Source organism: Penicillium cataractarum (assembly GCF_028827025.1).
Source record: "Penicillium cataractarum strain IBT 29864 chromosome Unknown utg000007l, whole genome shotgun sequence".
Lineage (NCBI taxonomy): Eukaryota > Fungi > Ascomycota > Eurotiomycetes > Eurotiales > Aspergillaceae > Penicillium > Penicillium cataractarum.
The window spans coordinates 1212445-1238601 of NW_026622743.1; the positions used below are offsets into that span (position 1 = coordinate 1212445).

Genomic DNA, 26157 nt, shown 5'->3' on the forward strand with positions numbered 1-26157 from the left:
GATCTCGCTGAATTGAATCGGTATATGGCAGAATCTAAGTATAATGTACAGGTATCAATCACAATGCACCCTACCCCCTTGTCTATATTATGTTACAGTTTTGGACGAGGACCTTTCGACATTTGCTTGTCGAGCTCTTCCTTGACGACAAGCACGTCGGTTGCCTTGCGATGATGCGGGTGCCAAAGTCGTTCCAGTTGTAGCCAAGCCTCCATGACCTCCTTGGGTCCATAACAAGCGCCAAACGCACGTAAAATGATAACAATCATCTTCCGGCCAACAAAAACACCGTTCTCCAGGTACTTGTCGAGGTCGTCCGGCTGGTGCATGCCGATGCTGATTTGATCAGCTTGGCTTAATTCGGAGAGGGACATGGGGCTCTGAGTGACTCCAGACTCAGTTTCGGGAGCGTCCTCGGGCTGCGGCTTCCAAGAAGCGTCGGAGTCCATGTCAAAAGCATTTTCATCATCTATATGATGTTCGGCGTATTCCTCTGGTCTTTCGGATTGAGGCACGGAATCTGGGCGTGTCTCGCTGCTCGCGGACGGGAGATGCATATAAAATTCGTCGGATGTGTCGGCCACTGCCTCGTCCAGCTCTTTTTCCAGATGCATAGCATTGGCTAAAGGATTTTCCCATTCCATCTTCCCGGGACTTCGGTGCCGCTGTTGCGCATCCAGTTTTGCCTTTGAAGTACGTAAAGCCCGTAGGTAAGCATACCAGACCAGACGAAGCCTTTCAGCAGACCAGGCCTTTCTCTGAAGGCCATGGATCGAGAATCCCTCGAAAAGCATCATATAGACGATCTGATTGGGAGGTACAGCGTAGGCGTTTTCCATGTCACGGAGAATCATCGCGACTTTATCGAACTGACCACTCTGACGTGCGTAATATTTGAGAAAGATGTAGAAAGTGCGTGTGTCTGGAGTCATGGGAATGGAGTCCTGGAGAGCCTGGTGGTGCTTAGGAAAATGGCGCTTGAGCGCCTGAGAACGCTTTAGGAAATCGCCAAGGGCCCTGCTGTTGGTTCGGTACTGGGAAAAGCCCGATGATAAGGAGTGCTCAAAAACCACGCGGTTTGCGTCAGTGGTGAGTGATTGATCAGTGCTAAGTTTGGCTTTCTGAGCCTCGATCATGCGGCCGTACAGCTGTTCTGCCGCGGAAGGGTCCCCTGCTCGGATAAAAGCAGAGCACAAACTGTTCAAAACAACGGTATCGACAATGTCGCCGGCCTTGACGAATTTTTGAAAGTTTTCTGTGATGCCATCCAGATCTTTTTGCACGCCAGCAGAATAAATCTTGGAAACTAGTCCAAAGCGAGTGAAGTCCAGCTTGCGCCTTTTCATCTCCTGCTCAAGACGGTCTGCAACGGTAAACTGACTAGCCTTGACGGCAGCGTCATATAGGATATTGAAGACCACGTCGTCTGCTTCAATTCCAGCAACATGTTCCATCTGCTGCCAGACACCAATTGCACGTACAAGATCCCGCTTCAGAACTCTGCCGCTGCCACTCCCTCGACTAGCAAAATGCACCGCAGAAGTCCACATTGACCGAGACATTTTGTTTTCCGAAGCAATCATGTCTTGTACCAACGCAAGATAGCGCCGAGCATCGGCCCATCGTCGATTAGGAGCCTTAGCAAAAATTCGCATAAGCTTTCCGCGGACCTGTCGGGGCAACTTCGCCATTCCCGGCGAAGGGATATCTCTATACAGGCGAAATAGGTATGATGTCGAGGGTGACTTTTCGTGGTATAGCACATGCATCAGCTTCGCGACTGATAGCCTGTGCAGGGCAATCTCCTCGCTAGGGAACTCCTTCGCCTCTCTCTTTGAATGCACGCGGTCTTTCGGAAAGACAACATCCATGGGTTCTGACCACTCGTAGTCGTCTCCCAGAATTCGACGATAAAGGTTTGAATTCATGCGATGCATCTTTTCGTCGTACGAAAGGCCCGCTTCTCCCTCGGGGGCTGAGAGCAACTCCAAGTCCGCAGATAGTACAATTGGAGAAAGATCCTTCGTTTGCCCAGTCCTCTGTGCAGAATCTATCACTGAGTCGAGCATCTGCGGCCAAGTTTGTCGATGTGATGATGCTTCATCCGCCGTTTCCCTTGAGCCGGCCCTCGTGAACTCCTCACTCCCCCTTTGTTGTTTCGATTGTGTATGTTTTGTGTAGTCATGTGCATGCGAAGGCTCATCTGCTGGAAGTAAAGCCGTACTCAGCCATGATCGAGCTCGCGATGATTGCATCGAAGATCTCATGTACTCCCAACGTTTTGCGGCAGACCGTTGTCCATGTCCCTGATTGGCCACACTTTTCCCGCGAAACCTTTGAAGTTGCGTCTCTGATGTCCTCAGCGAAATTGTGGACAGGCTTCGGTGTTGTGGTGTGTGCTGATTGCAGAAACCTGCTAGGACTAGCGAGCCGACAAAAATGTCTGCTATTGACGCGACGGACGGTCGAAGACGGCGGGTAGAGAAGCGTCGAACGGAGACATGATAGGGAGGCGGTTTCGGATGAGACATCGACGGTCGAGAGAGAAGTAGCTCGTCCAAGGCCTGCTTGGGGGGATCGCGCAGGCTCGGCGAGCTGGGAGACCTATTGGGAGGAGGCATGAGAGAGCAGACATCGTGGCATTGGCTTAGCCATGCATGTCCAAATGGTAAACGGGCCGATCGCACGAGACGGCCTGGACTGCTTCTCGGACCAGGAAGCAGACGGCGAGCAGATGAAAGGAGAAGATACGCCAGAAGGACAAGCAGTAGGTTTAGCTTGGGGTGTTTTTCTGAAGGCCGGGCGGACTTTCTGGCTTTGCAGCGGGACCCGCCTCGACCAATCGGAGTCGCGCTTTGCCCAATCCCATCTTTTTCGCTCCCGCAGCATCGCAACACCTCGACTCCCACGACCTCCACGTCCTCGTCGCCCTTCTATTCTCCAATTCGAGTGATCCTCGTCTCATCAACGACGAGTTCTCGTCTTCTAGGTCAATTCATTTCTCAGCCACTCGCGATTGACGATTGCCAATCGACCGTGTCCTAACCACCATGGGCAAAATCAACCTCACAGCGCTGCGGGTGCGCAAGACTGCGCTCAACCAATTCGCCAGTGGAAAGATCAATAAGCTCCCTCAATGGGTTGACGTTGTTGGCGAGATTCCTCCCTCCGAGACCCTCATCCGCAACCCACCCCCTCAACACCAGCTGGTTCGACAACGGATGAAGACCGTTGCGGGATCATCGAAGCCGCAGGTCGTTTTCGAGGTCCAGGAGAAGCGCCGGAAGTCCAAGAAGCCCAGCCGCCTGTTCCAGCCGCTTGAACTCAAGTACGAGGAGGATGAGCTACGACAAGACTTCTTCCGGGATCACCCTTGGGAGCTTGCTCGGCCTCGCGTGCTCCTTGAGAGCACTGGCAAGGACCACGAGAACTACGACTGGAGCCGGATAAAGCAGCCTGGAAAGCGACTGGATGGTGAAAGGTACGTTTGGTCTCCGGATATTTGCAAATCCTCAAATGCATATCCCCAATATAGGCTAGTCTTTGTGGGGAAGACTAAGATTCCTTTACTAACACGCGTCTCTTCTCTTTCATCAGTGTCGTCCAACGCCAGCTTTGGCTTTTGAACAATGTACCCGATATGACCAAGACCAACGCATACGATATCGCCCGTCGAGAATTCTACCGCCTGCGACTGCAGGAGGACATCGAACGTCGTGTTGCTGCTGAAGAGGCCGAGGCCACCGGTGCCAACTTCGGTCCCTCGTACCTGGAGATCGGTATGGACTTGGAGAACCAGCAGTATGAGAAGTGGAAGACCTGGGCTCGGACAGAGGCTCAATTGTTCGAGCAACGGTCAGCTGCGCTCTCCGGGGCCCCGGAGATCGCGCTTGAGCAGCAGAGCCAGAAGGAGGAGACCTTCACCGAGCAGCCCGAGGCTGTACCAGTCTAAAAGAGACGTGATCGAGTTCGACCTCCAAGAGTCATTACCCTGCTTTGCTTTGCTTGTCTGGGAAGGAGCTGGGTTGAAATGCCAGACTTCCCGTGTTGATGGTCATGTATATTATTTGATTAGTTCTGCTGGACACTGTATTCCCATAGCCTTATATTCCACAACAGAGATTCACTTCTTGCCATACTATTCAAGTCTCTTGCAAAGAAGCTCCGTATTTAGGATGTATCGACCATTTCAAGCAGTCAAAGTCCATACCCTAAGGATATAGTGTTGTCTCAAGGGATATGTTCCCCTCTGTACCCCATGGCTTTTTAGATGCTCTCCTCTCCAATTCTGTACTGATCACACCACAATAACATTGCAATAAAGTTAAACCCGCGAGGACATAAACTTCAAGGAAATATTTTGTTTTTTGTAATGTTCGGCCCCCAGATTCAAACGGGTGGGCCGTGCCAACGCTGAAACACCCAAAGACGTTGATCACCCAGCTCCGTTAGGCTGCGTCTCGCCCAATCACGTCCCTTCCAGTCTTTCCAACTTCCTCGCAGTTGCAGACTCGACTGAAGCTGGTCTGCGCCCATTGTTTTCGTCATATTCCTGCACCTGCATTGTTCTAACGACCCATCCCGCTGGGCGATCCGTTAGACCTCCTTGATTCCCGCAATAATAACATTCTTGGCCCGGCGTGGCTGGCCTCCGCCTCGAGCATTTCCCCGGGCTTCGTTGCGCAGCTCCCGCGCTCCGGTTTCACCTGAACGACAACGCCCTGGATTGAACCGTCTCGGCCTCTTAGACTCTCAAGCCGGAACCTGCCAACTTCCTTGGCTGGTTCATACGTCCTGCCCTCCTCGACCCTTTGCGCGCGATCCGTTTCCTTCAGACCTGCATCTCACGCATCTCACGACCGGATAACCTGCCACCTTTCCGAGACTGCTTACCAGTCGACGATGTCCTGTTCACGCCCGTATAGCATCTCCTATCGGTAGTGGCCAGACCCTTGTGAACGCCCATTGATTGATCGCCCATCTACATATCGACAGCGCGCCTCTCGGCGTCGTCGTCGTTTCATAACCCCTCTATTCGACCATGTTATCCGCCATGACCCGACCAGAAGATACGGTGCGAGGGCCACGCAGTTACCGGGGTGAGACAGACGAGGATGAGGGAGAGAAGGGCTCGACCGATTCCCTGGTCCCCCCTCCATTGTCATACAATGATGGCTCGCCGCGTACAGAGGAAGATGGGTCGAGACCGGGTACCGCGATGAGCGACCACCCTGGCAGTGGTAGCAAACAATCCTCAAACCAGAAGCTGTTGACGCACGAGGAAACGATCGAACTCGCCCGGCGCGCCGTGGAAAGTGGAATTCAAGATACTAAACGGTCTTTGGCGGGGAGCGAGGCTGTCACGGATGTGGTCAAGCCTAAGTTAACAATTGATCTGGGCCATTCGCATATTGTCAGGATACCGGAGCCTGTGGTAGACATTATCAAGGACGAGGTAGAAAGGTACGTTCCCACCCTATAGTATTAGGGACTTTATACCGGCACGTTGCATTTCAGGATCCGACTAACTGAGCTTGGATTCTAATTTCTCAGGCTTTCCCTGTCGAATAACCATCTGTTTCATATTCCTTACCGTTTTGCCGAGTGCTCCCATCTCCGTTATCTCAATATTCGAGCAAACAATTTCCGTGAATTCCCTAAAGGAGTATGTTTAAGGCTCCCTCGGTTATACCAGCTATTGATGCTGATGCCATCTAGGTCTATAAATTACCTCTGCTGGAGATTCTTGATCTCAGTCGGAACAAGATCAATGCACTTCCAGATGAGATCAGCAAGTTGAGATCCCTACGGGTGTTGTCGATTATGCAGAACCGGTTGGATGATCTCCCAGTTGGGCTGTCCGATATGAACAAGCTCCAAATTCTCAAAATAGCGGGCAACCCTCTGCGATATCCTCTCCGTCGTGTATTGGAAGCGTCAGAGGCTGAAATAGCACCTCACATGACGGACAATGAAAAGGAAGTTGCGGTGACTGCAGAGCTGAAAAGGTTCTTGAGAACTAGACAGCAATCGACAACACCCGAGCCAGAGAACAGTGGCGATACAAGGTTTGTTCATTCGTTGACACACCTTTTTAATGCAAAGCACATAAACCTAATTTATTTCCAAACTACAGCGATATTTCATTTGAGACGCCAAGACCCGTGCCAGTGAAACGAAAATTGAGTAGTCGATTTCCCGTTATCCCAAGCACCGGTGACGGATCCGCTCCCTCATCTCGATCTCCCTCCATCTCACGCGCACCGGCGATTCCAGCCAAATCACACTTCCGAATGGCCTCTGGTCAACAACCCCTCGGCTATCATATGCCTGGTCTTCAGCGACCCGGTGCGAACCCTCACGCTGTCAACGAACGCAACCGAAGTAACAGTGAGGGTATCATCCAGGCATCTTTCTCAGCTCGTAATAAGCGCATGGGCCTCATTACTCGCAAAAATACCGATCTTGGGACGTTGGATGAAACTCGGCCATATCGAAACAGCCACTTGCGTGGCCTCAGTCACGGATCTGTTCTCCGAGCACACCCGACGGCACCAGCTCCTGCCAGCAGCAGTAGCTCTTCTAGCCCGAGTAGCCCACGAGAACGGCGACGTGTACGAGATGGCTGGGTCAACCGGATGTCGAGTCTTCCAGAACACAAGGGTGAACGAGGATCAGACGACCCCATCATTGAGAGTGCCAAGGGCATCCTGTTTGCGCTCTTCCAAATCCACTCTCACATTTCTACCCTGATCAACGTGATCCAGCGCGACGACACACGACGCCACAGCCTAGAGCTCGTCTTCTACAATGCTTCTACCCACGTCGATCGGCTCAACGAAGCCCTCGAGAATGCCGAAACTTCACTGCCCGACAGTCGCGAGTCAGCAAGAATGATCACGGAAACAGTCAAGCGCGAATGTGAGACATGTATCGTGGCTTATACCCACGTTGGCACACAGCTGCGGAACAGTGCTGCAAAGATCGTCTCAAATGCTGACTCGCGCTATGTGCGCTCGCTCATGTTGATGATGTATGGCAGTCTAGTGGAGTTGCGCAATGCCTGTGCTAGCCTCAATATCCCGATGTACCAGCCTCAAAAATTTACCCCGGCTCCCAAGGCAATCATGCCAGAGCCCATCAAGGGCCCTCCTCCCGACCGGTTCCAGCGATCTATTGTCACCCCGACTCGCGACCCAGCTCCCCCAACACGGCGATTACGAAGCGACACTACAATCCGACACCCTCATATGGCCATGGGTAATCCGTTATCCTTGAATCCCACTAGCCATTCAGCGACTGGATCACCTGGCTACACTACTCCATCCTTCAATTATGCACGCAGTCGGTCAAGCAGTCGGTCAAATCTCATCAACACTTCGGTGCCGTCCTCTTTAGCGACGCCACGTTCCGGAGAGGCCTTCCCTCCCATTCCCACATCAAGCGGCGTACCTCGAATCAATCCATTGACCGGTTTAGATGAGATTGAGGAGGAACGAATCTTCGAGAAGATCTTCCATCAACTCACTTCCGCATACAGCTCCGCTCTCCAGGCACTCCCACTCGCTCGGCGACAATTCATCCGATGCCTTGAAGTGGCAGAGCAATCGCGCGAGTCAGAAGGAATTCAAATTCTCTGGAATAATCTCATCCGCCGATGCCGCTTCTGCCTGGAAGTGTCCGAGGCACTGGGAATGCGCCTCTCTAACATGAAGGTGAAGGAACCGGGCGGCGGACTACGGAACCAGCGCGAGTTCTGGCAACTATGCAAGACCTTTATGCAGTCTTTCGTCGATCTTGTGACTGATATGCGAGAGGTGCGGAGCATGCAACTTCTCCCTGGCGATATCATCATTATACTCCGCCCGGTACAGAAAGCCAGCCGCGAAGCGGGTCGCCTGATTGAGGCATCTCCTTGGTCGTATCTCGCAGATATGGCCCCAACCCACACGCCAAGCAACTTGTATGGGCCGCCCCTTCAACCCCCTCAGCTGCACTCGCAACACCAAACCTCGGTCTCGACCTCGGCCATTGGGTCTCACTCAACTGCGTATCAGCTTGCTGCGAGCATGTCCCCGCAATCGGTCACCGTGCCTGCAACTCCGCTGAGCGCTGCGCTGGGCCCCGCCGCGCAGGCTACCGTGCCCTCTACGCCGGCGAGTGCATACAGCGACAAGTTCTTCGAGGGTGACGTTTTCCAGCGAGCAGACTCGCTCCTGTCCATGCCAAACCAAGCACCCTTCTTCGCTCGCCGATGAGCAAGTTACTGCACCGTTTGACAATTATGCATTTCCAAAGCATGAGGTCCAGAATGGTCAATTTTCATATTCAGTCTGATCTCTGTCTCATTCCTCACTTATCCCGATTTCATGATTTTACGAAGTGAATGCATGTATTCTTTATCTAGGTGTGGATCACTCCCTCTTTCGTGGGACATGGTGCTACCAACAGCATCGGACCCCTCCCCTATATGTCCTTTATCTAGAACTGGGTGGAATGGTGAAAATCATGACCTGGGTCTCTTTTCGGTTTAGAGGGGGAAAGAAGCATGTGTCGGATCATATACGGTGTGGCTCTCTCAATTACAAGTGATATCATCTTAGCGTTTGGGTAATAGACCCTTAACTGTCGTGACTTTGATTTACTCAATATTCACCAACAAATTGTAGATTAAGCTTCACGCTCGTATATTCTATGTATTCATCTAGACCTCGCTACACAATGTTAGCGTTCAACTCATCCTGGCTCGTTGGCTAACTACTAAATACGTCGCACGGCCTCCTCTAGGTCGCCTGATTCGTCACGGCCAAGTCCACACTCGGATTCATCATGACTCATGGTGGCTCATGGTGAGCATAAACCGATATTGTCTGAATGCACAAGATGTAATCAAAACTCAGAATGACAGTTTATGGAAACTTATTGGCATCTTCTGGTAACTGTTTATCAGATTTGTTTACTTGCTGCTGTGGTGGTCCACTCTACGTACGGTGACGATGTAACAAAATCACGACAGGGGGCTGCGACGAAGGCCGTGAGATTATAGGAGATAGTCTCGACTTTTCTAGACATATAGCATATATAGCATGAAAAATAGTACGCATATTGAAAACAGACAGAGAATGGAAATTATGTTTTCTGAGTGCCAGAGATGGCGAGTTTGAGAATTCCCATATCCTTTCGGACTGTAAGTACAACCTGTCAATTGCCAACTATATCCACACCCAGAACTACAAAGCTGGAATTCTCGAGGCAATGACGAAGACTTCTTTCTGAAGCCAGAAAAAGGATCTCTGGCCTAATTATCATGATGTACTTTTCTTGTCGACATCGTCCGATCGCCCATCATTCTCATCTACATGGCACATTATCGCACCCAAAAGTGTTCAGATTCATCACTAACGAGATACAATTAAATGAAACTAGGAAAGAACGTTTTGATCAAACAATATCACTCTCCATCCCACGCAGTTCAAGATAATCAAAGGAAAACGAATTCCTATCAATCTTTTTTCGTTCTCACCACCACGTCACGAACGTATGCAAACATCTCGCGCGGCTTATTGGCAAAGACGCTATGTCCTGCCCCCCGGAACAGATGATACGAAACACCTCGCTCCTCCGCCCAGTTTCCAGCAACCTTGGTCGTCGTATTCCTCCCTCCTGATCCCGACCCAGCAGAGCTGCCCACAGGCATCGCATCGTCGACGTAAAACAACTGCTGCGGTTTCGCAGAGAATCCTTGTGCGCCACGCCATGTCATATTTTGGATAGACAGTTCGGTGCCAATATGATTGAGCAACATATCCCACTCGCCATTGTAAATGTGAAGAGAGATGTTATGCTCCGTAACCAGGTTTGGCAAGATCGAGTACGCTGGGGGTACCACCGACGGCGCACCGAGAAGTGTGCCCAAAATCGTCGAGTTGCAAGAACTGTAGGTTCCGCGACTGCTAACGTGTAACGCAGCCTGAACGTCGGCACGGCTGAAGTATTCAGCCATCAAGGTCAAAGTTTCGATTGTGCTGCAGTCATGATGAATGTCATAGACGTCAAAGCATGGGATGCCTGTCCCAGCGGCAGAAGCAGTGTCTACATAGTCCATCGCGGTAGAGTACGTGGCACATGGCCCGTAGCAGGTTGAGTTGAAAATGGACTCATTGACATCCGCAACTGTCTTCGGAGATATGCTGCACGAAGAGTTCAGAACATCCGTCATATCCCGCCGGCGTCGCCGATAATTGAAGTTCTCCGGATTTCCTGGGATATCGATCTTACCCTTGGGAGGGTAGACCTGTGCCTGGGCGAGGACATCATCGAAACCGCAGGTCTGATCTGCAGCGGTAAAGGCTGCGAGGATGTCTTTGGGCAGTTTGAGTGCGGTCGCCTGCGAACGCATGTATGCGCCCATGCCAGCAGAGGACATGGCAGCTGCATTCCCCCAAGATCCGTCCCCTAGTGACATGGAGCGAATGTCGAGTGGATGCGAAGTATTGCTTTCCATGAGGGCGGCGGTGAAGTACGGTATGTAAATCCCTGCATAGGACTCGCCCATCAAATGAATTTTCTTGGACTGAAGGTGTGGGAAGTATGTGAAGAAGTCGTTCAGCCATGCCACAAAATCCGCCGTGATCATCTCGTTGTTCGTAACAGGGTAAGGGTAGCTGGCGGTCGAAAACCCCGTGCCAACCGGCTGGTCCACGTATAGGACATGGCCAAGCTGTGTCCACGAGTAGGGGTTGCGTTCGAGTGAGGTTGAATTTCCTTCAAAGGAAATGGGTCCGTTGCCGCCCGTTAATCCTACTAGCGATGAGCAACCTGGTCCGCCGTTGAACCAAACTATACAACGAAGATATAGTGTTAGCAGGGCCTTGTCAGTTGAATTAAACATTCTCGGGTTCACCCACTGATGAAGGTATCATCGTATGATTTGTTCTCCGCTTCGAACAGCCAGAAGAAAATCTCGTTTCCATCTTTCCTGCCCGGCACTGGCAGTCGTCCAGCCCAGCTAGCCGGCAAAGTCGGACTATCTGGTAACGAGCGAACTTTGAAACGAGAAGCGTTGGTCGACTTGAATATTGGCAAGTTTGGAATCGACCATAGAAATTGAATGAAACACAAGAAAGGGGTGATATTCATAGCGACGCTGGGGCTATACTCGTAGAAGTACGAGTTCTCCAGCAAAAATGACCGTTCCACAGCGACGATCGATCGAATAATTGATTCTGATATCTTGGGAAAGGAAATATATCGATCATAGAGGGCCACGAGGGTGCCATGGCCCTTCTTTTTGAATGCTTTGTCCCCTGCATGGCGATGATGGCTAGTGGGGGGAAGCTCTTGCGCCAATTTCCTAATTTGGGTGTGAATAGAGCGGGTGGTGATCCTTGGAAAGCGACAGGCTGACTACATGAACCAACGATGACCGAGCAATCAGCCGAAGAAGCCTGGAAAAACTAGAAACAGTATACAAAGAAAGCTGCAGCCTCTGGTACATCGGAAATTAAATGTGTTCGGCAAGTCGAACATTTCCTAAAAGGGCGTTGAATAGAAGTGGTGTCTTGGGTGGAGGAGAAGGTTTGGCCTGATTTTATGGCCTGATAGATCAGGCTACAAAGCTCCCAGGCACTAAAATGAGCCATAATTCTAAGGTGTCAAAATATTCAGGTGTCAAGGCCACCAACACACCGCATCCGTAGGAGCCCCACTTTTCCCGCCGATCGCATACCTACGGTTTAAACTTGTTTCGAACGTTCTCACTTGCTGAAATCCACCCGCCCAAAGTTCCCAAGCTCCACTCCTGCGGTACTCCATACTTCCGTCCTTCGCCAACTTGAGAGTAACCGTTCAACAATTGAACGTTCAATTGTTCAACCCAGATCCGTCTTCCTTCCCTCTTCTCCTTCCCCTCCCATCCTGGTCCCCATCACCAAACTGGCTGCAGTTCTCCATTGCTGAGCCAGTGGTTCTCCGAGAAATCGGGGGGCGAGTACCTCACGTGGCCAGTGCGTCTCAAAGTGAGGCGTGAAAGGGGGTCGAATGGCCTTCACGATGAATGGTTAATGGTGGGAAAAGGAAGCCCTAAAGTCGGCCCCCTCCCGAACTATACACCGTGAAAGGGGCAAAAAAAACAAACTATCTCCAACAAGATCGCCGATCCGCACGATCGGTAATGGCAAATAGGGGATGCGACTCGATGTGATGGAGCGTCTGCTGGTTGTCTCTCGAGGAGGCACTGGAAGCGGGTAGCAGCAGTCTCCTTGGAACGATTGGAATGTGAGCTTTGATCGTCACCTCCAGTCCATTACCGCTCGCTCTTTTCCCCCTCCCAAAGCCGCGAGGACCACAATTTGATCTCAGTGGATGCTTGCGTCTGCCCGGGTTCAGTCGGTCGAAAACGTTTGTTCTCGACGAGTTACCACGGTCAAACTGGGGAGGATATTTCACCACGATGCGCCTATATCAGGCCAACTCGGTCGCTTTTCCAATTCCCCCTCGCTTTCTCTGGCCTCTTGCTCTGTTTCGCTCTCCTGATTTGCTCTTCACGGCTTTACCGGACCTAATCTGACCAATCCTTTTGGTCCGTTCGTGTTCTCCATCCCGAAATATTGTAACAAACTCTACCCTATGTGGACGACTTTGTTACGCTGTGGCTGAGAACCGCGATTCATCTTTGCTTCGCTGTCTGTCGGACGATTGAGACACATCCTCACTATCCAACCTGCTTCTACTGTACTTCATCAACTGCTACTCATTTACCTCTTCGTCACCATCACCACGAGGCCGATCGTCCGCAGATCCAAGGCTCAACTGTTGGCTCCACTACAATTGACAGCTCACTTGCATCACTTTGTCGGCAACTCGGGATTGGCTGCCTGCCTGAGGCAAACAGGGGGCGCGTGGGAAGAAAAAAAAAATACATTGTAAGTCAAATGAGCACTTAGGGGCTGGACCGCTGTTTCCCCCAAATTTCTTTCTTTTGGTTTCCCTGATTACATCTGTTTCGCTCCAACCAATTACCCTTCACGGTGCGCAGATGGTAGGGGGATGTTGGCGTAGGGCTACAGCCTCCGCCACAACTGGCTCTCCCTGCCCTTCTTTCGCTCTGTCTAGGATTGTTCTTATCTAACCTTGGGTTGCAGCGAGATCAGTAACGCCTAGGAAAGGACGTACGGCTATCCTTCCTCTCGGCCATGGATCTCCAGGGGACCAAAGAGGCTCGTACACAGGAGGAGGGTGCCGACGGCCCGCTGGATGCCTATGGCGCTAGCAGTGGCCGTTCAAAAGAGTTTCGTAAGAATGAGAGACGCGATTCTCACAGCCATGAGAGCTCATCCAACGTGAACACCCTTCGTCGTCATCAGCCACCATTTACGTACCCGCCCGGTACCCGCCAGCCTGGGGCATCCTCGCGATCGGGATCGGGATCGACATCTAAGGCTGCACCTCGGTCCCGAGACCCATCACCTTCCCCGGAGGCCATCACTATCCCGCAAGCACTAGGCCTGGGTGCACGAGACCAGCGGCTCCTCTGTAAGGCCCGACGACAACCTCCCGTAACGAAGCGGACCCTGAGCGAACTCGATCTGCCTTGTATCATGAGCAATATTAATCTCCGAATGGACGCCAACTTCGATCGCGACCTGCACTTCAAGCCCGATCTGGATGGCGAAAAAGGAAAGCGCAAGCGGAAGGAGGCTGCCGACTACTGGGATTCTATGGCTATGGAAATCGCAATCTACGCATACCGCGCCGCAAACCCCGATGACGATGTGGATGAGAAGAGTCCTCGAGATGACAACTCGAAGCGCACATTCGAGCCCCGACTGCCGGCCATGTTTGAAACCTTACAAGAAGTCATCAAAACTCTTGTCCCAGAACGTGATCATCCAAGCGTCATGGAGAACCTCGAAGTACCTCTACTCATGCAACAGGTTCGCAAGGGTGTTCTTGACATGGTGGCACTGGCGACATGGATGGCGGCTTTGCTGAAGACACATTGCGCGCCAATGCGCGATGAATGGGCGGATCGGATGGTGAAGCAGATCACTGAGGGGTCGCAGTCGCAGGAACCAAAGCAGATCGTCAATGGGCTGCAGACTCTGTTTGCTATCTTGGAGGCAATGAAACTGGTGAGAAAGCACCACCTAACCCCCGTTTTTTATTTTTATTTTTCAAACAGCTAACATGACCTCAAGGATGTCGCTAATCATCAAATACGCACATTCCGTGTTCTTCTCGTCGAGGACACAGTGCCATTCCTACAAGAGTACTTCCAAGGCAAAATCAGCCGTGGTAGCTTCCAAGTTGAGCCCGCCAGAATCTGGTATCTTGCAGCGCGGGAACGGGCCCAGAAAGAAGATGAAGCGAAGGGTCCAACCGCAACACAGTCAGATGATACGTTCAAGCCCCTCGAAGCCCTATTCCGAGGGATCTCAGACCAGCTTCTCCAGTTTAATCCGCCGGCGGACTACCCGGAGACCTTCCTCTTTGACACGGACCGGCTGTGGCAATTGCGCTCGACCATTCAGAATCTCATCAATCTTGAGATTGCATGGTACATCTTTGAGTCATATGTCCACACTCAGAAGCGGTATCTCTCCGCTCGTGGCGAGACTTATTCCACTTTCCGCTCGCGGATTTGGTCGCTCATGGAGGATGAGCTGAGCTCCGATGGGCGAAGTGCCAGCGAAGATGACGATCCTGATCTACGGGGCAGCAAGCGCTGGCTGCAGAACATGCGCGGCATTGCCCTGGAAATTGCTCGGTTCGCCTGTGCTGCATGTTGCCTGGACGTCGTCGTTGCTGACGAGGTTATCGCTCCGGTCGAGGAGGCTCTCCTGTGGCACCTATCCAACGAGTCCGAACTTTTCCGCTACTTCCAGAATACCATGCGTGACAAGGTTCTCACCGCGACACTCGCTTCGGCTCGGAGATACCTACCACTCTCGCCGCTGGCTATCTGTGAGTCCCAGCGCACGGTACCTCCACCGTCCACTGCGAATGGTCCTGCGCCTAACCCTCCGTCGTCGTCGGCTGCGGTTCCTGCTCCATCGACATCTTCAGCCTCATCCTCATCGCAGACTATTTCCGCACAACAATACGATATTGAACGTATCGGTATGCGTCTTGGTCATATAGGCATCCTGCACTGGCGTGTCTGGGCATCGCTTCTATATCTAAGAGACGAGATCGCCGACTCAAGACCCGAGCCGCCAGCTTTCCTATAGACATCTCTCACTTCTCACCACACATACTCACCCACAGCTCCTGGGATTGATTATCTGTCACATTATGCATGCGATTTCTTTGTTGGTTATTTGCTCTTCAGACTCTTTTGATCTGCTTTTCAGCGCTTTGCATCATTGTTACTATGGCGTTTCCCACAGGCCCATGGCCAGGCACCAGCACCGAGCAAGGCGTTCGTTGGAGTCTCCTCGGATGGAACCATAGCATTGGAACTGGCTTGGCTTGATTTGTCTTCTTTGGGATATAGACTATGGCGTTGTTTACTCTTCTATCGTTTTCCTTCTTGTCGTGTCTACATCCCCGATTTAGTGTATTACACTCTCAATCCGATCCGGGAAAATACATATCAGATTTCTCACAATTTCCAATAAATAATCCAAACCTAATCCGATTGATAATAACCATCTCTGAACATATCACATTTTCAATTTCCCGCGTGGGCTCTGCGAAAGGTAAAAGATCACTTCCCACTGTAACCTGCCGAACCGACGGATGCGGTAAACTCGGCCCGTGCATCGATCGGCGCGATGGACTCCCAACCCCGGCCATCCTCAAGCCTCCATTCCAGACCAGTCTTCCATGCGCTCGTTTGCCTACTGCGGTAGTCGCTGATCGGATCACGCCATCATCGTATCCACAACCTAATCTCGCTATCGGCTCATCTCGAGTCAAATCTCGATCTGAACCTTAAGTCTCCCGCAAAGGGAAAAAGCAAAACATCTCGTCCCCGTGCAGGGAGGGTCCCTCACCCGCTCACCCCCTTAGCCCCAGACAGGGCCAAGACCAGGCAATGCAATGCGTCTCACCACAGTTCTGCGCGCATCCCGTGCCTCTGTGTCTCAATTCCCCTGGCTCGGGCCGCTAAAGGTCGCGCAACTCCAGCGCATCGCGCGCGCAACTGGGATTCAATCCTCCGGAACGAAAAGCGTGCTCGCGGCGCGCATTGAGGCGGCGTTATGTCAGCAATTAGCTGTCTCCTCACGGGAGACGAAAATTGATGACTTGAGCGTGTTGAGTATTGATATGGGCATTCAGAATCTTGCGTTTGCACATCTGCGCGTGCCGAGGGCTGCTGTGATGCGAACAGCAACGCGGGCGCCGTCGAGGCCGGTCCTTACGGCTTGGCATCGATTGAAAGTCTCTGAGATTGGGGAGTTGGATTTGGATGGTACGGGTGCGAAGGTGGATGGTATCGATGTATCTGGACTCGTATCAGAGTCAGAAGCTGGATCTATATCATCCACGCAGCCTATCGAGACCAAGTCGGCGGCAGGCTTGAAAGAGACGTTCTCGCCAGATTTGTACGCTGCGATGGCATATACATTGATTACATCCCTTCTATCTGCATACAAGCCTACTCATGTATTGATCGAGCGCCAACGCTTCCGGTCCGGTGGCGGGAGTGCCGTACAAGAGTGGACTATACGTGTTGGCGTGCTGGAGGGTATGTTACATGCGGTGCTACATACGCTACGACACGAAAGTGGGAGTGGTCTCGCTGGTATTGAAGTGTATGGAATTGAACCAAGGCGGGTGGTTCGATATTGGGAGGAGATTAATCCTGATACCGCCCGAGAGGCCAAGGATGGTACCAAGAAAGGCAGGGTTACTGCTCGAGAAGTCAAGAAGGCCAAGATTGACCTCGTGGGACGGTGGTTAAGTGCTTCTCTAGAGAATGATGTCTCTCTAGATGAAGCTATTCAGGCAGATGGGGATATGGCACAGGGTACCACGGTGGATGGGAAGATTAATCTTGCGGCAGATAAACCTGCAGTACATGATCTCGCGGGTTCGTACCTGCGGAAATGGCGTGGCGAAGGAACGAGGAAAAAGCGATTGTCTGCCACAGACCCAAGTAGTGCAATCAGCAAGCTAGATGATCTTGCGGATTCTCTGCTGCAAGGCATCACTTGGGTGGAATGGCAGGCTATGCGAGAGAAGCTTGCCCGGGAAGGGCTAGAAGCATTTGAATGACCTGATGGCCTTGTGTATAATATTCAAAGTAATGCTTCGTGGTCTCACTACCAGTGTACGATGCTCATGAATTGCTGCCAACTCCCTGATACATGAAGCCTTCCGGGCGAAAAAAGAAATGGCGAGACGGCTGCCACCCCCTGGGGCCTTAGATGATATAAGCAGGTGACTGTCTTTCAAAATAGCCTACAAGATATCAAGAACCACTACTCATGCTCCAGACAACGTCCCTCTAACTTTTACCGCGCACTCGATTTATCAACCTCGCAAATCGGTTCTTTTGCGCATCTTCTAGAATTTGAACAACCCCTGTCTGCTCATATTTAGCTGCCCAGCACATCGGAGTATGGCCACGTTTATCCCGTGCGGAGCTATCCAATCCTAATTTCAGAAGTAGCCGGACTGAAGACTCCTGGCCCGCCCAAGCTGCGATATGCAATGCGTTGCGACCATGATTGTCCAGATCTGAGATATCTGCACCGGCCTTGAGAAGGAATTGTAGACATTCATCTGACCCGCCAATCGCAGCGACTAAGAATGGGGTGCAACCGTGGCCATTTCGTACAGCGATATCAACGCCGAATTCAAGTAACAGTCGCACAATATTGGCATGATTCATGAGGGCCGCGCGATGAAGTATGGTCTCCCCCGTCTCCGTTGGAATGGAAGGGTCTGCCCCTGCTTCAAGAAGAATCCTTATAAGGCTTTCTCGTGCTAACATAGTTTCGTGATGTAGGGGAGTCAATTCTCGTGGCAAACGTCGGGGATTAAGGTCTTCGCCGGCTTTTGTTACTATTCGCAGAATAGTCGTGTTCTGTCCACACGCCTCATGTAAGGGCGTCCTTTGACTGTGATCCACCGCGGAAGGGTTTGCACCGTGGTCCAGGAGACACTGAACAATTTCAATTGCATTTTCTTTGCAAGCAAGATGAAGCGCCGTTTTCCCGCCCTCGTCCTGGGCTGATAAATCCGCGCCAGCATATATCAGTGCTTTTACCATCCGTTGATTGGCATTCCCGATTGCTTGATGAAGAGGCGTCCATCCTTCGTTGTAAAGGGTGCAGCTCTGTGGTATAAATTTAGTGAGAGGTTGAATTAAGTTATCAAGCCCCTGTTCAACAATTAGATACAAGAGGGTGTGGTTATTCTCATCTCGAGCCTGGATATGTCGATAGTTGAGAAGGGGAGCAATTTGGGGAATGGTTTGAAGCAAATTCAAGAGATCCGAAGGTTGTAAGAAATCTGCGATTGTAAGAATCACTTCCAAAGGTAGCTGCGGAGATCTTTGAGCTGCCATAATTGCCATCGAAGCATATCAAATGGAAAGAGGGGTTGAATTCAGATAGCAAGGACGACATATAGCAAGCCTAGTCATGTGATCCGCCGGGCAATGGGGCAATGGGGCAACAGGGCAACAGTGGAGCAGACATTATCCAATAGTTCTCCAAGAATTAAGAATTAGAAAGGAGTTTTTCCAAAGGATATATACAAATATCGAATCATATAGCTCTCGGTCTTTGTAGACTGGGCAACAACAAGGGGGCCGTCCGAGGTAACTATGATGCACCTCAAGGAATGCCCTTTTCAAGAGCTTGTCTTTACCTAACTGCTCTTATTCGGCATTTTATTGATATACCAACAGCGCTCGTTATCTCAGTACTGGCTGTGTTTGTCTTCCAGTTTGAAAAGACTTATCTATTTGTCACTCAACAACGAGTGATGGAACCCTATACTGACCCTATACTGCACCTGGTCTCAAGCAGCGCCTAAAATCTGACTATGAAACCCATTTCAATAAACTGTCCAACTCTACATCAGCCTAGAATGGTGCTCTTTAAGATGCTGCATTGGTGATGATATTTGCCAGAAAACTGTTCTGACTGCTTTGGATTTCTATCTTCTCATGCGATTTTGCTGTTCTCCAGTTGGAAACCCCGATCCGGGAAATGGTCGATGTGTTGACTTTATTTCGCTTCGGCTACTCTTGTTGGCTAAAGTGGTTATACCTCACGACAAATTCAGTATTTCTGCGGTTGAAATAGCCCCACTGTCTGTAGTTCATGGGACCCTTAGCATTTGACTGCCTACCTAGTCTGGAACTGGCCAACTTGGCTTTCATACCTGTTAGCACCTTGACCTAACATTATTGAACCCACGGGTTGAAAGACAGCCCAAAAGTAGCATGTCAAAACATATGTACATTATTGATTCATGTTTGATCTATGTCGTGAGCCTTGGAGCCTGGGGCTGCTAATCGTGAAATGTCCCTGTCTATTTAGGCCATTCTTTTGCTTTCTCTTTCTACACAGCTCTCATATATATACCACTTTCGCAAACATACATCCTCTCTTATACAAAATTTTCTTCCGTCCTTGGTGAACATGCTGCTCAGGACCTCCTTGAAGAATATATGGACCCAACAACAAGTCGCGTGTCGGCCATGATTCTCCGTCGACATGCTTCTCAGTATTTAACTTAACCACTAAGAATGCGGAACACCAAAGAATTCTGTTACCCTGGACTATATGATACTGGACTTAATGATCCTCCATGGTGGATAAGAATAACACCAGGTCGTGACTGCCTTCCAATATATGTATCCTCGCAGAATGTGAGAAATGCTGCAAAAGCCGCTAAAGAAAGGTCAAAACTTGATGCTGAAAACTTTACTCCTCCGTATGAATTCTCACACCCTGATAGCGTAAGTCCAAGCCCAGATGGAATTTACCTTCAGAAGATCGACTAATACCGGTTTGGCATAACAAGGCGGCGCCAGCAAAACCATTCCGCGATTGCTCTAGGTTTATTATCACTGGAAGCATTACCAACGAGCCCGGCACTGCGTTGAACAATAGCCGTTGAACCAATGGGAACTTCTATAAATTCCATGAAATGAATGGAGGAGTGGGGTCATGATGGGCTTTGAGTTCTACCAGATACCCCTTCCCTATTTAGGTCTTCTCTTGCTTCATCTTTTACACATGACAGAACATATTTTCTCTTGTGAGAAGGGAGGAAAGTCTCCTTGACTCGTGGAAATTGCCGACATGGAGAGATTACATTACCCCAGGATCTTATTATCCGTTATCAACTCGGTTATCAACTGGGTTGGAGCCAAATCAAGACCCTTTTTGGTAGCAGAGCATGCCACATTTTCACCGTGGATTTACACTATCAAGTCACAAGTCGAGGTATTTACCCAGAGCACGACAATCTGCTAGGTAATTCCCTTGAATAAATATTATCAAGTCTATTTCTATTACTTACACAGTTCTAGGCCAAATCGCAGTCGTCTAGCTACAGCTACGTCTGCGCGAAACAAGGCTTGCCGACAGCCTTTTACATCAACCACTGCAATTTTGGAAAACAATATCGGAGCAGCCTGACAGAAAGTCAAGAAATCTACGAAGCCCAGAGTTGATGTGAAATACCACCACATTCGCAATTAGGTGGCAAGAGGATTATATAGATCTGTCAAGATCCTTACAACTGAACAGGCAGTCGCTGGCCTACGTTTCGTGAAACTCCTGGGAATTTGCCAATTACCTGGTTTGGGAACTGGGGCTGTTCAGTGCCCTCGACAATTTCAGCGTTTTTCGGCGTTTTTGGCATAAATATAGGTGCCCTTTTTCGCACAGGGTGATAGATTTAGAGACTAGGGGGTTGTTGGTCTATATAGTTTGGTGGTGGAAGGCCCACTCACTTGCCAGTCCTAATGATATAAGTAAGAGGCTTCCTGGTATAACTAGTTCATCGACCAGGAAGCCTCTTAACCATATCGAACACCATCGATGCAGTAAGGCTAAGACTTGAATTGCTTCATGACTACCCATACTGATCCTAGGCATGACTGGACATGAAGTTCAGTCAAATCTTCTCTCTCCAATTCCCCCAATGGTTAGTTTAACATCCGCTTCTACTTGGCGTGCCGAGTCCCAAAGGACGGCGCCAAAGAAGTGCCAGTCTAGGACGGTCAGATCTACGCGATTGCGTCCTTCAGTTGATAGAAGCGCTAGCACGAATTTCGATCAAGCGACCGTCGTACTTAGTAATCGGAAAATAGAAAACTCCCCAATAAGTAATTCAAATAGAGGGGCGTGTTGCGCTAAGATTCCAGCGACTGTGATCGCTCGTCTCAGGAAAACTCCAGTGAACGCATCATCTGGCGAACTATGACAGCCTAGTTCGTGCATGTCATTGTGCAAGCCCCCCGAATTCGGTCGAACAGCCCAAAAATGGCAACGTGGTGTTCAAAATGCCAAAAGTTTGGAGGAGTGAAGAGATTTTTCCAATCCAGTGGGCGGGTGTTGAGTAGCCAAGGACGGGATCAGGGGGTGATGGTGAGGTTTTTGGTGTTTCAAGCTAAAAGGTTCTCCGTGGGTTCGGTCAGACCCTGTAAAGAAAACAGAACGAGCTGGAAAATAGGTCAATGGAAACTAGGAAATCAATATCGGACCCTGTTATGACGGAATCGCTTCGGGACTCGAATCATCAATTCTCTCTGGATGCCTGTCGTGATCAGTGTTGTAAATGATAGATCCGATGAGACAATATCTCCTGGCGCAGGCGAAAGTACCAAGTTAAATGAGTTGGACCGGGCTGGACAACAACAGCACACATAGTCCAGTAAGGCGATATTAATCCCGCTTCAACGAGGCTGTCAAGGGCTTAGACTCGGCCTCGCTTGTTGAAGTGTCACTCATTCCAGGTCCAGTGTGGTATTCCAGAGAATTCAAACAGAGCAAGTATACATACATTCTGGAAAATGTAGACTCGTAGAAGTGTACTCCGTGCATACGCGAGCGGCGAAAGTTAGTTAGGGACGGGGGTGATGTGATGCGGCGCAAACGTGCCGTCACCCCCACCGGGCCGAGCGCTGGCGAGACGACGGGCGGCATTTGTGATCGACTCTTTAGATCCTTTGCAACGCTCATCTAACCCCGGCGCGCAGAGTCCAGAACCACAACGAACCACGAGGGGAGCATCCTCGACTTCCTATCGAGGCGTATTGCGATGCACATCATCATATAAACCAGCGGCAGAGGCAATATATCGCCCGTGCGATGCGGACCCTGGGACTCCAAGGGGGGCAATGCAAAAAGGCGGGACTTCCCAATCAGTGGCGCGGGGTGGTTTATGTGAAACTGTAGCTTGGCTGGTGTACGAGCATTACAGCGGAATAGCGGATTGGAAACTCGTTTCCATACGGGGATCAAGATCGCACACGGGGGTCATTGAGAGGGGTGGTTCAGTAGGGAGTCAGCATCAGAGGAAGCAAGTCAGGTCTGAAACACTGAAACGTTGGCTGCGACGCCCGCTTGGACGATCGGGCAAGGTGCGCTTGCGGGCTGGACGAGTCAGGATCGTCGGAGGGCTTGATTCTAGACGGTCGGGATCGATGGCGGGCCCGGGTTGTGCCTGAAGTGCCCGTTGAATGGACGGTTCAGGCTGTTTTAGTCTGCTCCACTCGGAGACACTGGCCGAAAGTATGTCCCTTGTACCTCTTGGAGGGACTCCGTTGTGTATTTGGTAGTCATCGACAGCCTGGTCAGTTGGTTCGTGGCCAGGTCGGATAGTCAGACAATCTGCCACAGCCCTCTCTCATTTTGAAGGCCCGGTCCCGTTTCTGTTTGATCCTGCAGTGTTACATCACCGTGTCTCGTTGCCAAGTTGACGGAAAACTCTTTCGATGGAGCCAAGGGGGGGGGGAGCTGTTCACCACAATAGGGGGCAAAGCGACTGGCGCCACCAGCGGTGGCTGATGGAAATTGATATGGCATCAATTCGTTCAGGATCTTTCGGTAAGCGATGAGATTAAAGGCCAGCGCCTTCTGGAGTCAAGTGGAATGGATGATTGGTATAGGAGAAAGTGGGCGGAGAGAGAAAAAGAAAGCAGCCAGTCAGCGGGCGGTGCCTGAGACGGTGGAGTCGAGAAGGAAAAGGATGGCGTGTACCGAATACTTGTGGAGTCGATATCTTTGGGAGTTTTGACTATGCAATTGTGTTGTATAACTTATGGGAAGTATACTCCGATGTACCTAGACCATGTACTCGATACCTGGCCTATGTCTCCGCTATTATGACATATGAGTATTCGATATTTAATTACTTTCTACGGAGTATACTATGTACATGCACGGATACACTTCTGACTCCACTCGGCCTCTCCCGGTATTACCGAAACGTGCTACTTTGGAAGACTCTATTCAAGGTACACAAGATTATTCGAGCATTTAATAATAATAATATACCTTAATGTCGGTAGATTAGTGTAATCTCCAAAGTAATCTACGGAGGACTAGTCTCCCCTCTCTCTGATAGTGACCCGCCTTTTAATTAACCCGCTGCCTACTTCCCTCTTGGCTCCTTCTTTTCTCTTCTTCAAGCTCCATCTCCCTCTTTTTTCTTCTCTTCCGGTTCTCTGCGAGAATCTTCATTCCTTCACGTTGGCTTAACGTTGACTTTCTTTTCTCCTACGAATCGACTTCGTAGCAACCCACGCTCTTTCGTTCTTGCCAATATCCCACATTCGCTTATCGTCCATCGACAGAAAAAGACATTGACTGTCTTAAGATTCCAAAGAGAAAAACTTCCAGACATCCACACTCACTCCAACACACCATGCTGTTCAACAAGTTGACCTTTGCTCTGGTCGCCGGTCTCGCCGCCGTCGGTGAGGCCGAGCACCACGCTCGTCGTGTCCACCGAGTCCGCAGCATCATCCCCAGCGGCTCTCCTGCTCCTCTGCCCACTATCACTCGCACCGTCGTCCCCACTCCCATCGAGTCCGGATCTGATGCTACCTCCTCTTCCTCTTCCTCTTCCGCGGTCGTGGCTCCTTCTGGTCCCGCTGCTTCAGGCCCTGCCTCCTCGGGCCCTGCTTCCTCCAGTGCCGCTCCCTCGCACACTCCCTCCAGCATCCCCTTCTCTCGCCCTCCTCCTCTCGGCACTGGTGTCCCCAGCCACGGTGCTGGCTCTGGCGCTGCCTCCAGCGCCACTGGTGATCTGACCCTGACTTACACCGTGGGAACTGGCACCTCCACCAGCGTTGTCACTACCACTATTCACCGCACTACTACCGACGTGCACACCGTGACTGCCGTAAGTATTCTCTCGAGTGATGCCCCCAGTATAGCCAATATCAAACTAACTTGTGGGACGCAGACTGAAAGCCCCGATGCCAATGGCCACAACCAGGGTGGCAACGGTGAGCAGACCACCACCCTGCACTCTACTGCCACCGAGACTGTCACTCTTGTCGAGGTCCCCACCACCTCCGTTACTGCTGGCAGCGGTGGCGAGGGCAACTGCAGCCCCGTTACCGTGACCGTTACTGAGACTGTGACTGCCGTACGTACTTGTCCAACCTGATATGTCTTAAAACGCTGCGGAATGCTAATTAGCTTGATAGAGCGGCACCACTGTCACCTCTGCCCCCAGCAACAACCACCAGCAGGAGGGCAACGGCAACGGCAATGGCAACGGTGAGAACAACGGACACCACCACCACCATCACACCACCTCCACTGAGGGTGATGACTCCGAGACCACTTCCACCGAGACCGTTGTCCCCACCCCCAGCGCCACTCTGATCCCCGGCCGCCCTCCTTACGGCAACGGCAGCCACCCGATCCCTTCCTCTTCCCGGGCTCCCTCCGGCTTCGCTACTAGCTCCCAGCCCATCCCCTCGGGCTCCGCTAGCGCTGTGCCCTTCCCCAGCCACAGCGGCCACCCTGGTGCTCCCTCGGGTGCTCCCAGCGGCAAGCCCTTCCCTCACAACTTCCGCCGCCGCTACATCTAAGCGACGAGCTTGTGAGATTTGATAGAGATGACTCGTTCTGAAGGTATGGGCTGTGACGCGACCCTGGCGATAATTTGAGAGCGTTCTGGTTGTTTGAATTCTATTCTTCCTGCTTAGAATTTTTGTCTTTCGTGCGTCGCACGCTGGTGCTGTACCTATTCTCATATGGGTGGATGGGATGGCGGTTTTTCGATTCCAATCTCGTCGATCTATGCTGCCATCTATGTCTACGCATGTTTTACCTTTCTTCTGCATTGTGGCTCTTCAAGAGACCTATCTGGACCGTATCATCCGCATACTTGGATGGGACCCAGGTTTTCTGTCGAAAACACTCTTTGCATCCTCTTCTCTTATTCTTTTTCAATGGGATCGATCTCTTACTATCTTTCTCATTCGTCACCAGAACACAGTCTCGTATTTATCGCCAGCTTGCAAAGCGCCCACTCTTTGGAGATGGGTCTTTGTGCTTTTACTTCGTTCTGCGGTTTGTGCAGTGCACTTTGTCTACACGCTTTTTCCTTTCTTGTACAAAATATTTAGTCTATGGGCCGCTTAGAGATCTATCGGTCACTCGAATGCAAGTCAAGTGCATTTCATTATAATAGGTCTATACACCATTTGATTAGGTAGCATGTAAGATTCGAGGCACATGATGTAAGTCGTATAGATGTGAAGTCGTCCACGGGTGCAAGTGGACGGCTTACTCAACTGTAGATTGGAGTACCTATTTACTGTTGCAAGGACCGGCCCATATTGCCTATACTTAAAGATGCCCCCACGCGCAGTCAGTATTTAGGCGTCGTATATCTAGTGCAAAATATCAGCTGATTCGCGTTACACCTCTATTGCTAGGTTATGTTAGAATGTATTTTACGACGTTCTTTCCAGAGATTTCTCGCCGCCCGTCCATTATCTCATCGTCCAAGATGCCTCCTGACCAGTCTTCACGCGTTAACGATTCCTCTGAGAGTCCATCATCGCGACTGGTAGCATGCAAGGGATGTCATAAGCGAACCGTGTCTGAAAATAGGCCGCGACATAATCGTCGTTTCTACGTCCAGCTTCTGTCTTCGTAGCGCACAGATCCAATACAGCACCTTTGGCTGCCTCCTTTTTCATTGTCGCAATCAAAT

General features: G+C 50.8%; 8 protein-coding genes across 8 annotated transcripts; 5 read left to right on the forward strand and 3 right to left on the reverse strand.

Annotated features, from left to right (window-relative positions):
* Positions 1-92: 92 nt before the first annotated feature.
* Positions 93-2621, reverse strand: N7496_008083 (pentatricopeptide repeat protein; the record flags this gene model as incomplete). The annotated part of the gene is made up of 1 exon (XM_056701002.1): positions 93-2621. The coding sequence occupies one exon, from the start codon at positions 2619-2621 to the stop codon at positions 93-95; it is 2529 nt and encodes an 842-aa protein (XP_056553065.1).
* Positions 2622-3050: 429 nt separating this feature from the next.
* Positions 3051-3952, forward strand: rsm25 (mitochondrial 37S ribosomal protein mS23; the record flags this gene model as incomplete). Its single annotated transcript, XM_056701003.1, has 2 exons — positions 3051-3481; positions 3598-3952. The coding sequence occupies 2 exons, from the start codon at positions 3051-3053 to the stop codon at positions 3950-3952; spliced, it is 786 nt and encodes a 261-aa protein (XP_056553066.1).
* A 1089-nt stretch (positions 3953-5041) lies between these two features.
* N7496_008085 (uncharacterized protein) lies at positions 5042-8258 on the forward strand (the record flags this gene model as incomplete). The annotated part of the gene is made up of 4 exons (XM_056701004.1): positions 5042-5463; positions 5554-5665; positions 5719-6068; positions 6137-8258. The coding sequence occupies 4 exons, from the start codon at positions 5042-5044 to the stop codon at positions 8256-8258; spliced, it is 3006 nt and encodes a 1001-aa protein (XP_056553067.1).
* Positions 8259-9502: 1244 nt separating this feature from the next.
* On the reverse strand, positions 9503-11139 carry cp9 (putative serine carboxypeptidase; the record flags this gene model as incomplete). Its single annotated transcript, XM_056701005.1, has 2 exons — positions 9503-10839; positions 10908-11139. 2 exons carry the CDS (start codon positions 11137-11139, stop codon positions 9503-9505), a joined length of 1569 nt encoding a protein of 522 aa, XP_056553068.1.
* Positions 11140-13193: 2054 nt separating this feature from the next.
* N7496_008087 (TCP11 family protein) lies at positions 13194-15230 on the forward strand (the record flags this gene model as incomplete). The annotated part of the gene is made up of 2 exons (XM_056701006.1): positions 13194-14132; positions 14199-15230. The coding sequence occupies 2 exons, from the start codon at positions 13194-13196 to the stop codon at positions 15228-15230; spliced, it is 1971 nt and encodes a 656-aa protein (XP_056553069.1).
* An 814-nt stretch (positions 15231-16044) lies between these two features.
* Positions 16045-17223, forward strand: N7496_008088 (uncharacterized protein; the record flags this gene model as incomplete). The annotated part of the gene is made up of 1 exon (XM_056701007.1): positions 16045-17223. One exon carries the CDS (start codon positions 16045-16047, stop codon positions 17221-17223), a length of 1179 nt encoding a protein of 392 aa, XP_056553070.1.
* A 232-nt stretch (positions 17224-17455) lies between these two features.
* On the reverse strand, positions 17456-18520 carry N7496_008089 (ankyrin repeat protein; the record flags this gene model as incomplete). Its single annotated transcript, XM_056701008.1, has 1 exon — positions 17456-18520. One exon carries the CDS (start codon positions 18518-18520, stop codon positions 17456-17458), a length of 1065 nt encoding a protein of 354 aa, XP_056553071.1.
* Positions 18521-23844: 5324 nt separating this feature from the next.
* Positions 23845-25024, forward strand: N7496_008090 (uncharacterized protein; the record flags this gene model as incomplete). Its single annotated transcript, XM_056701009.1, has 3 exons — positions 23845-24324; positions 24388-24573; positions 24635-25024. The coding sequence occupies 3 exons, from the start codon at positions 23845-23847 to the stop codon at positions 25022-25024; spliced, it is 1056 nt and encodes a 351-aa protein (XP_056553072.1).
* Between the last annotated feature and the right edge of the window lie 1133 nt (positions 25025-26157).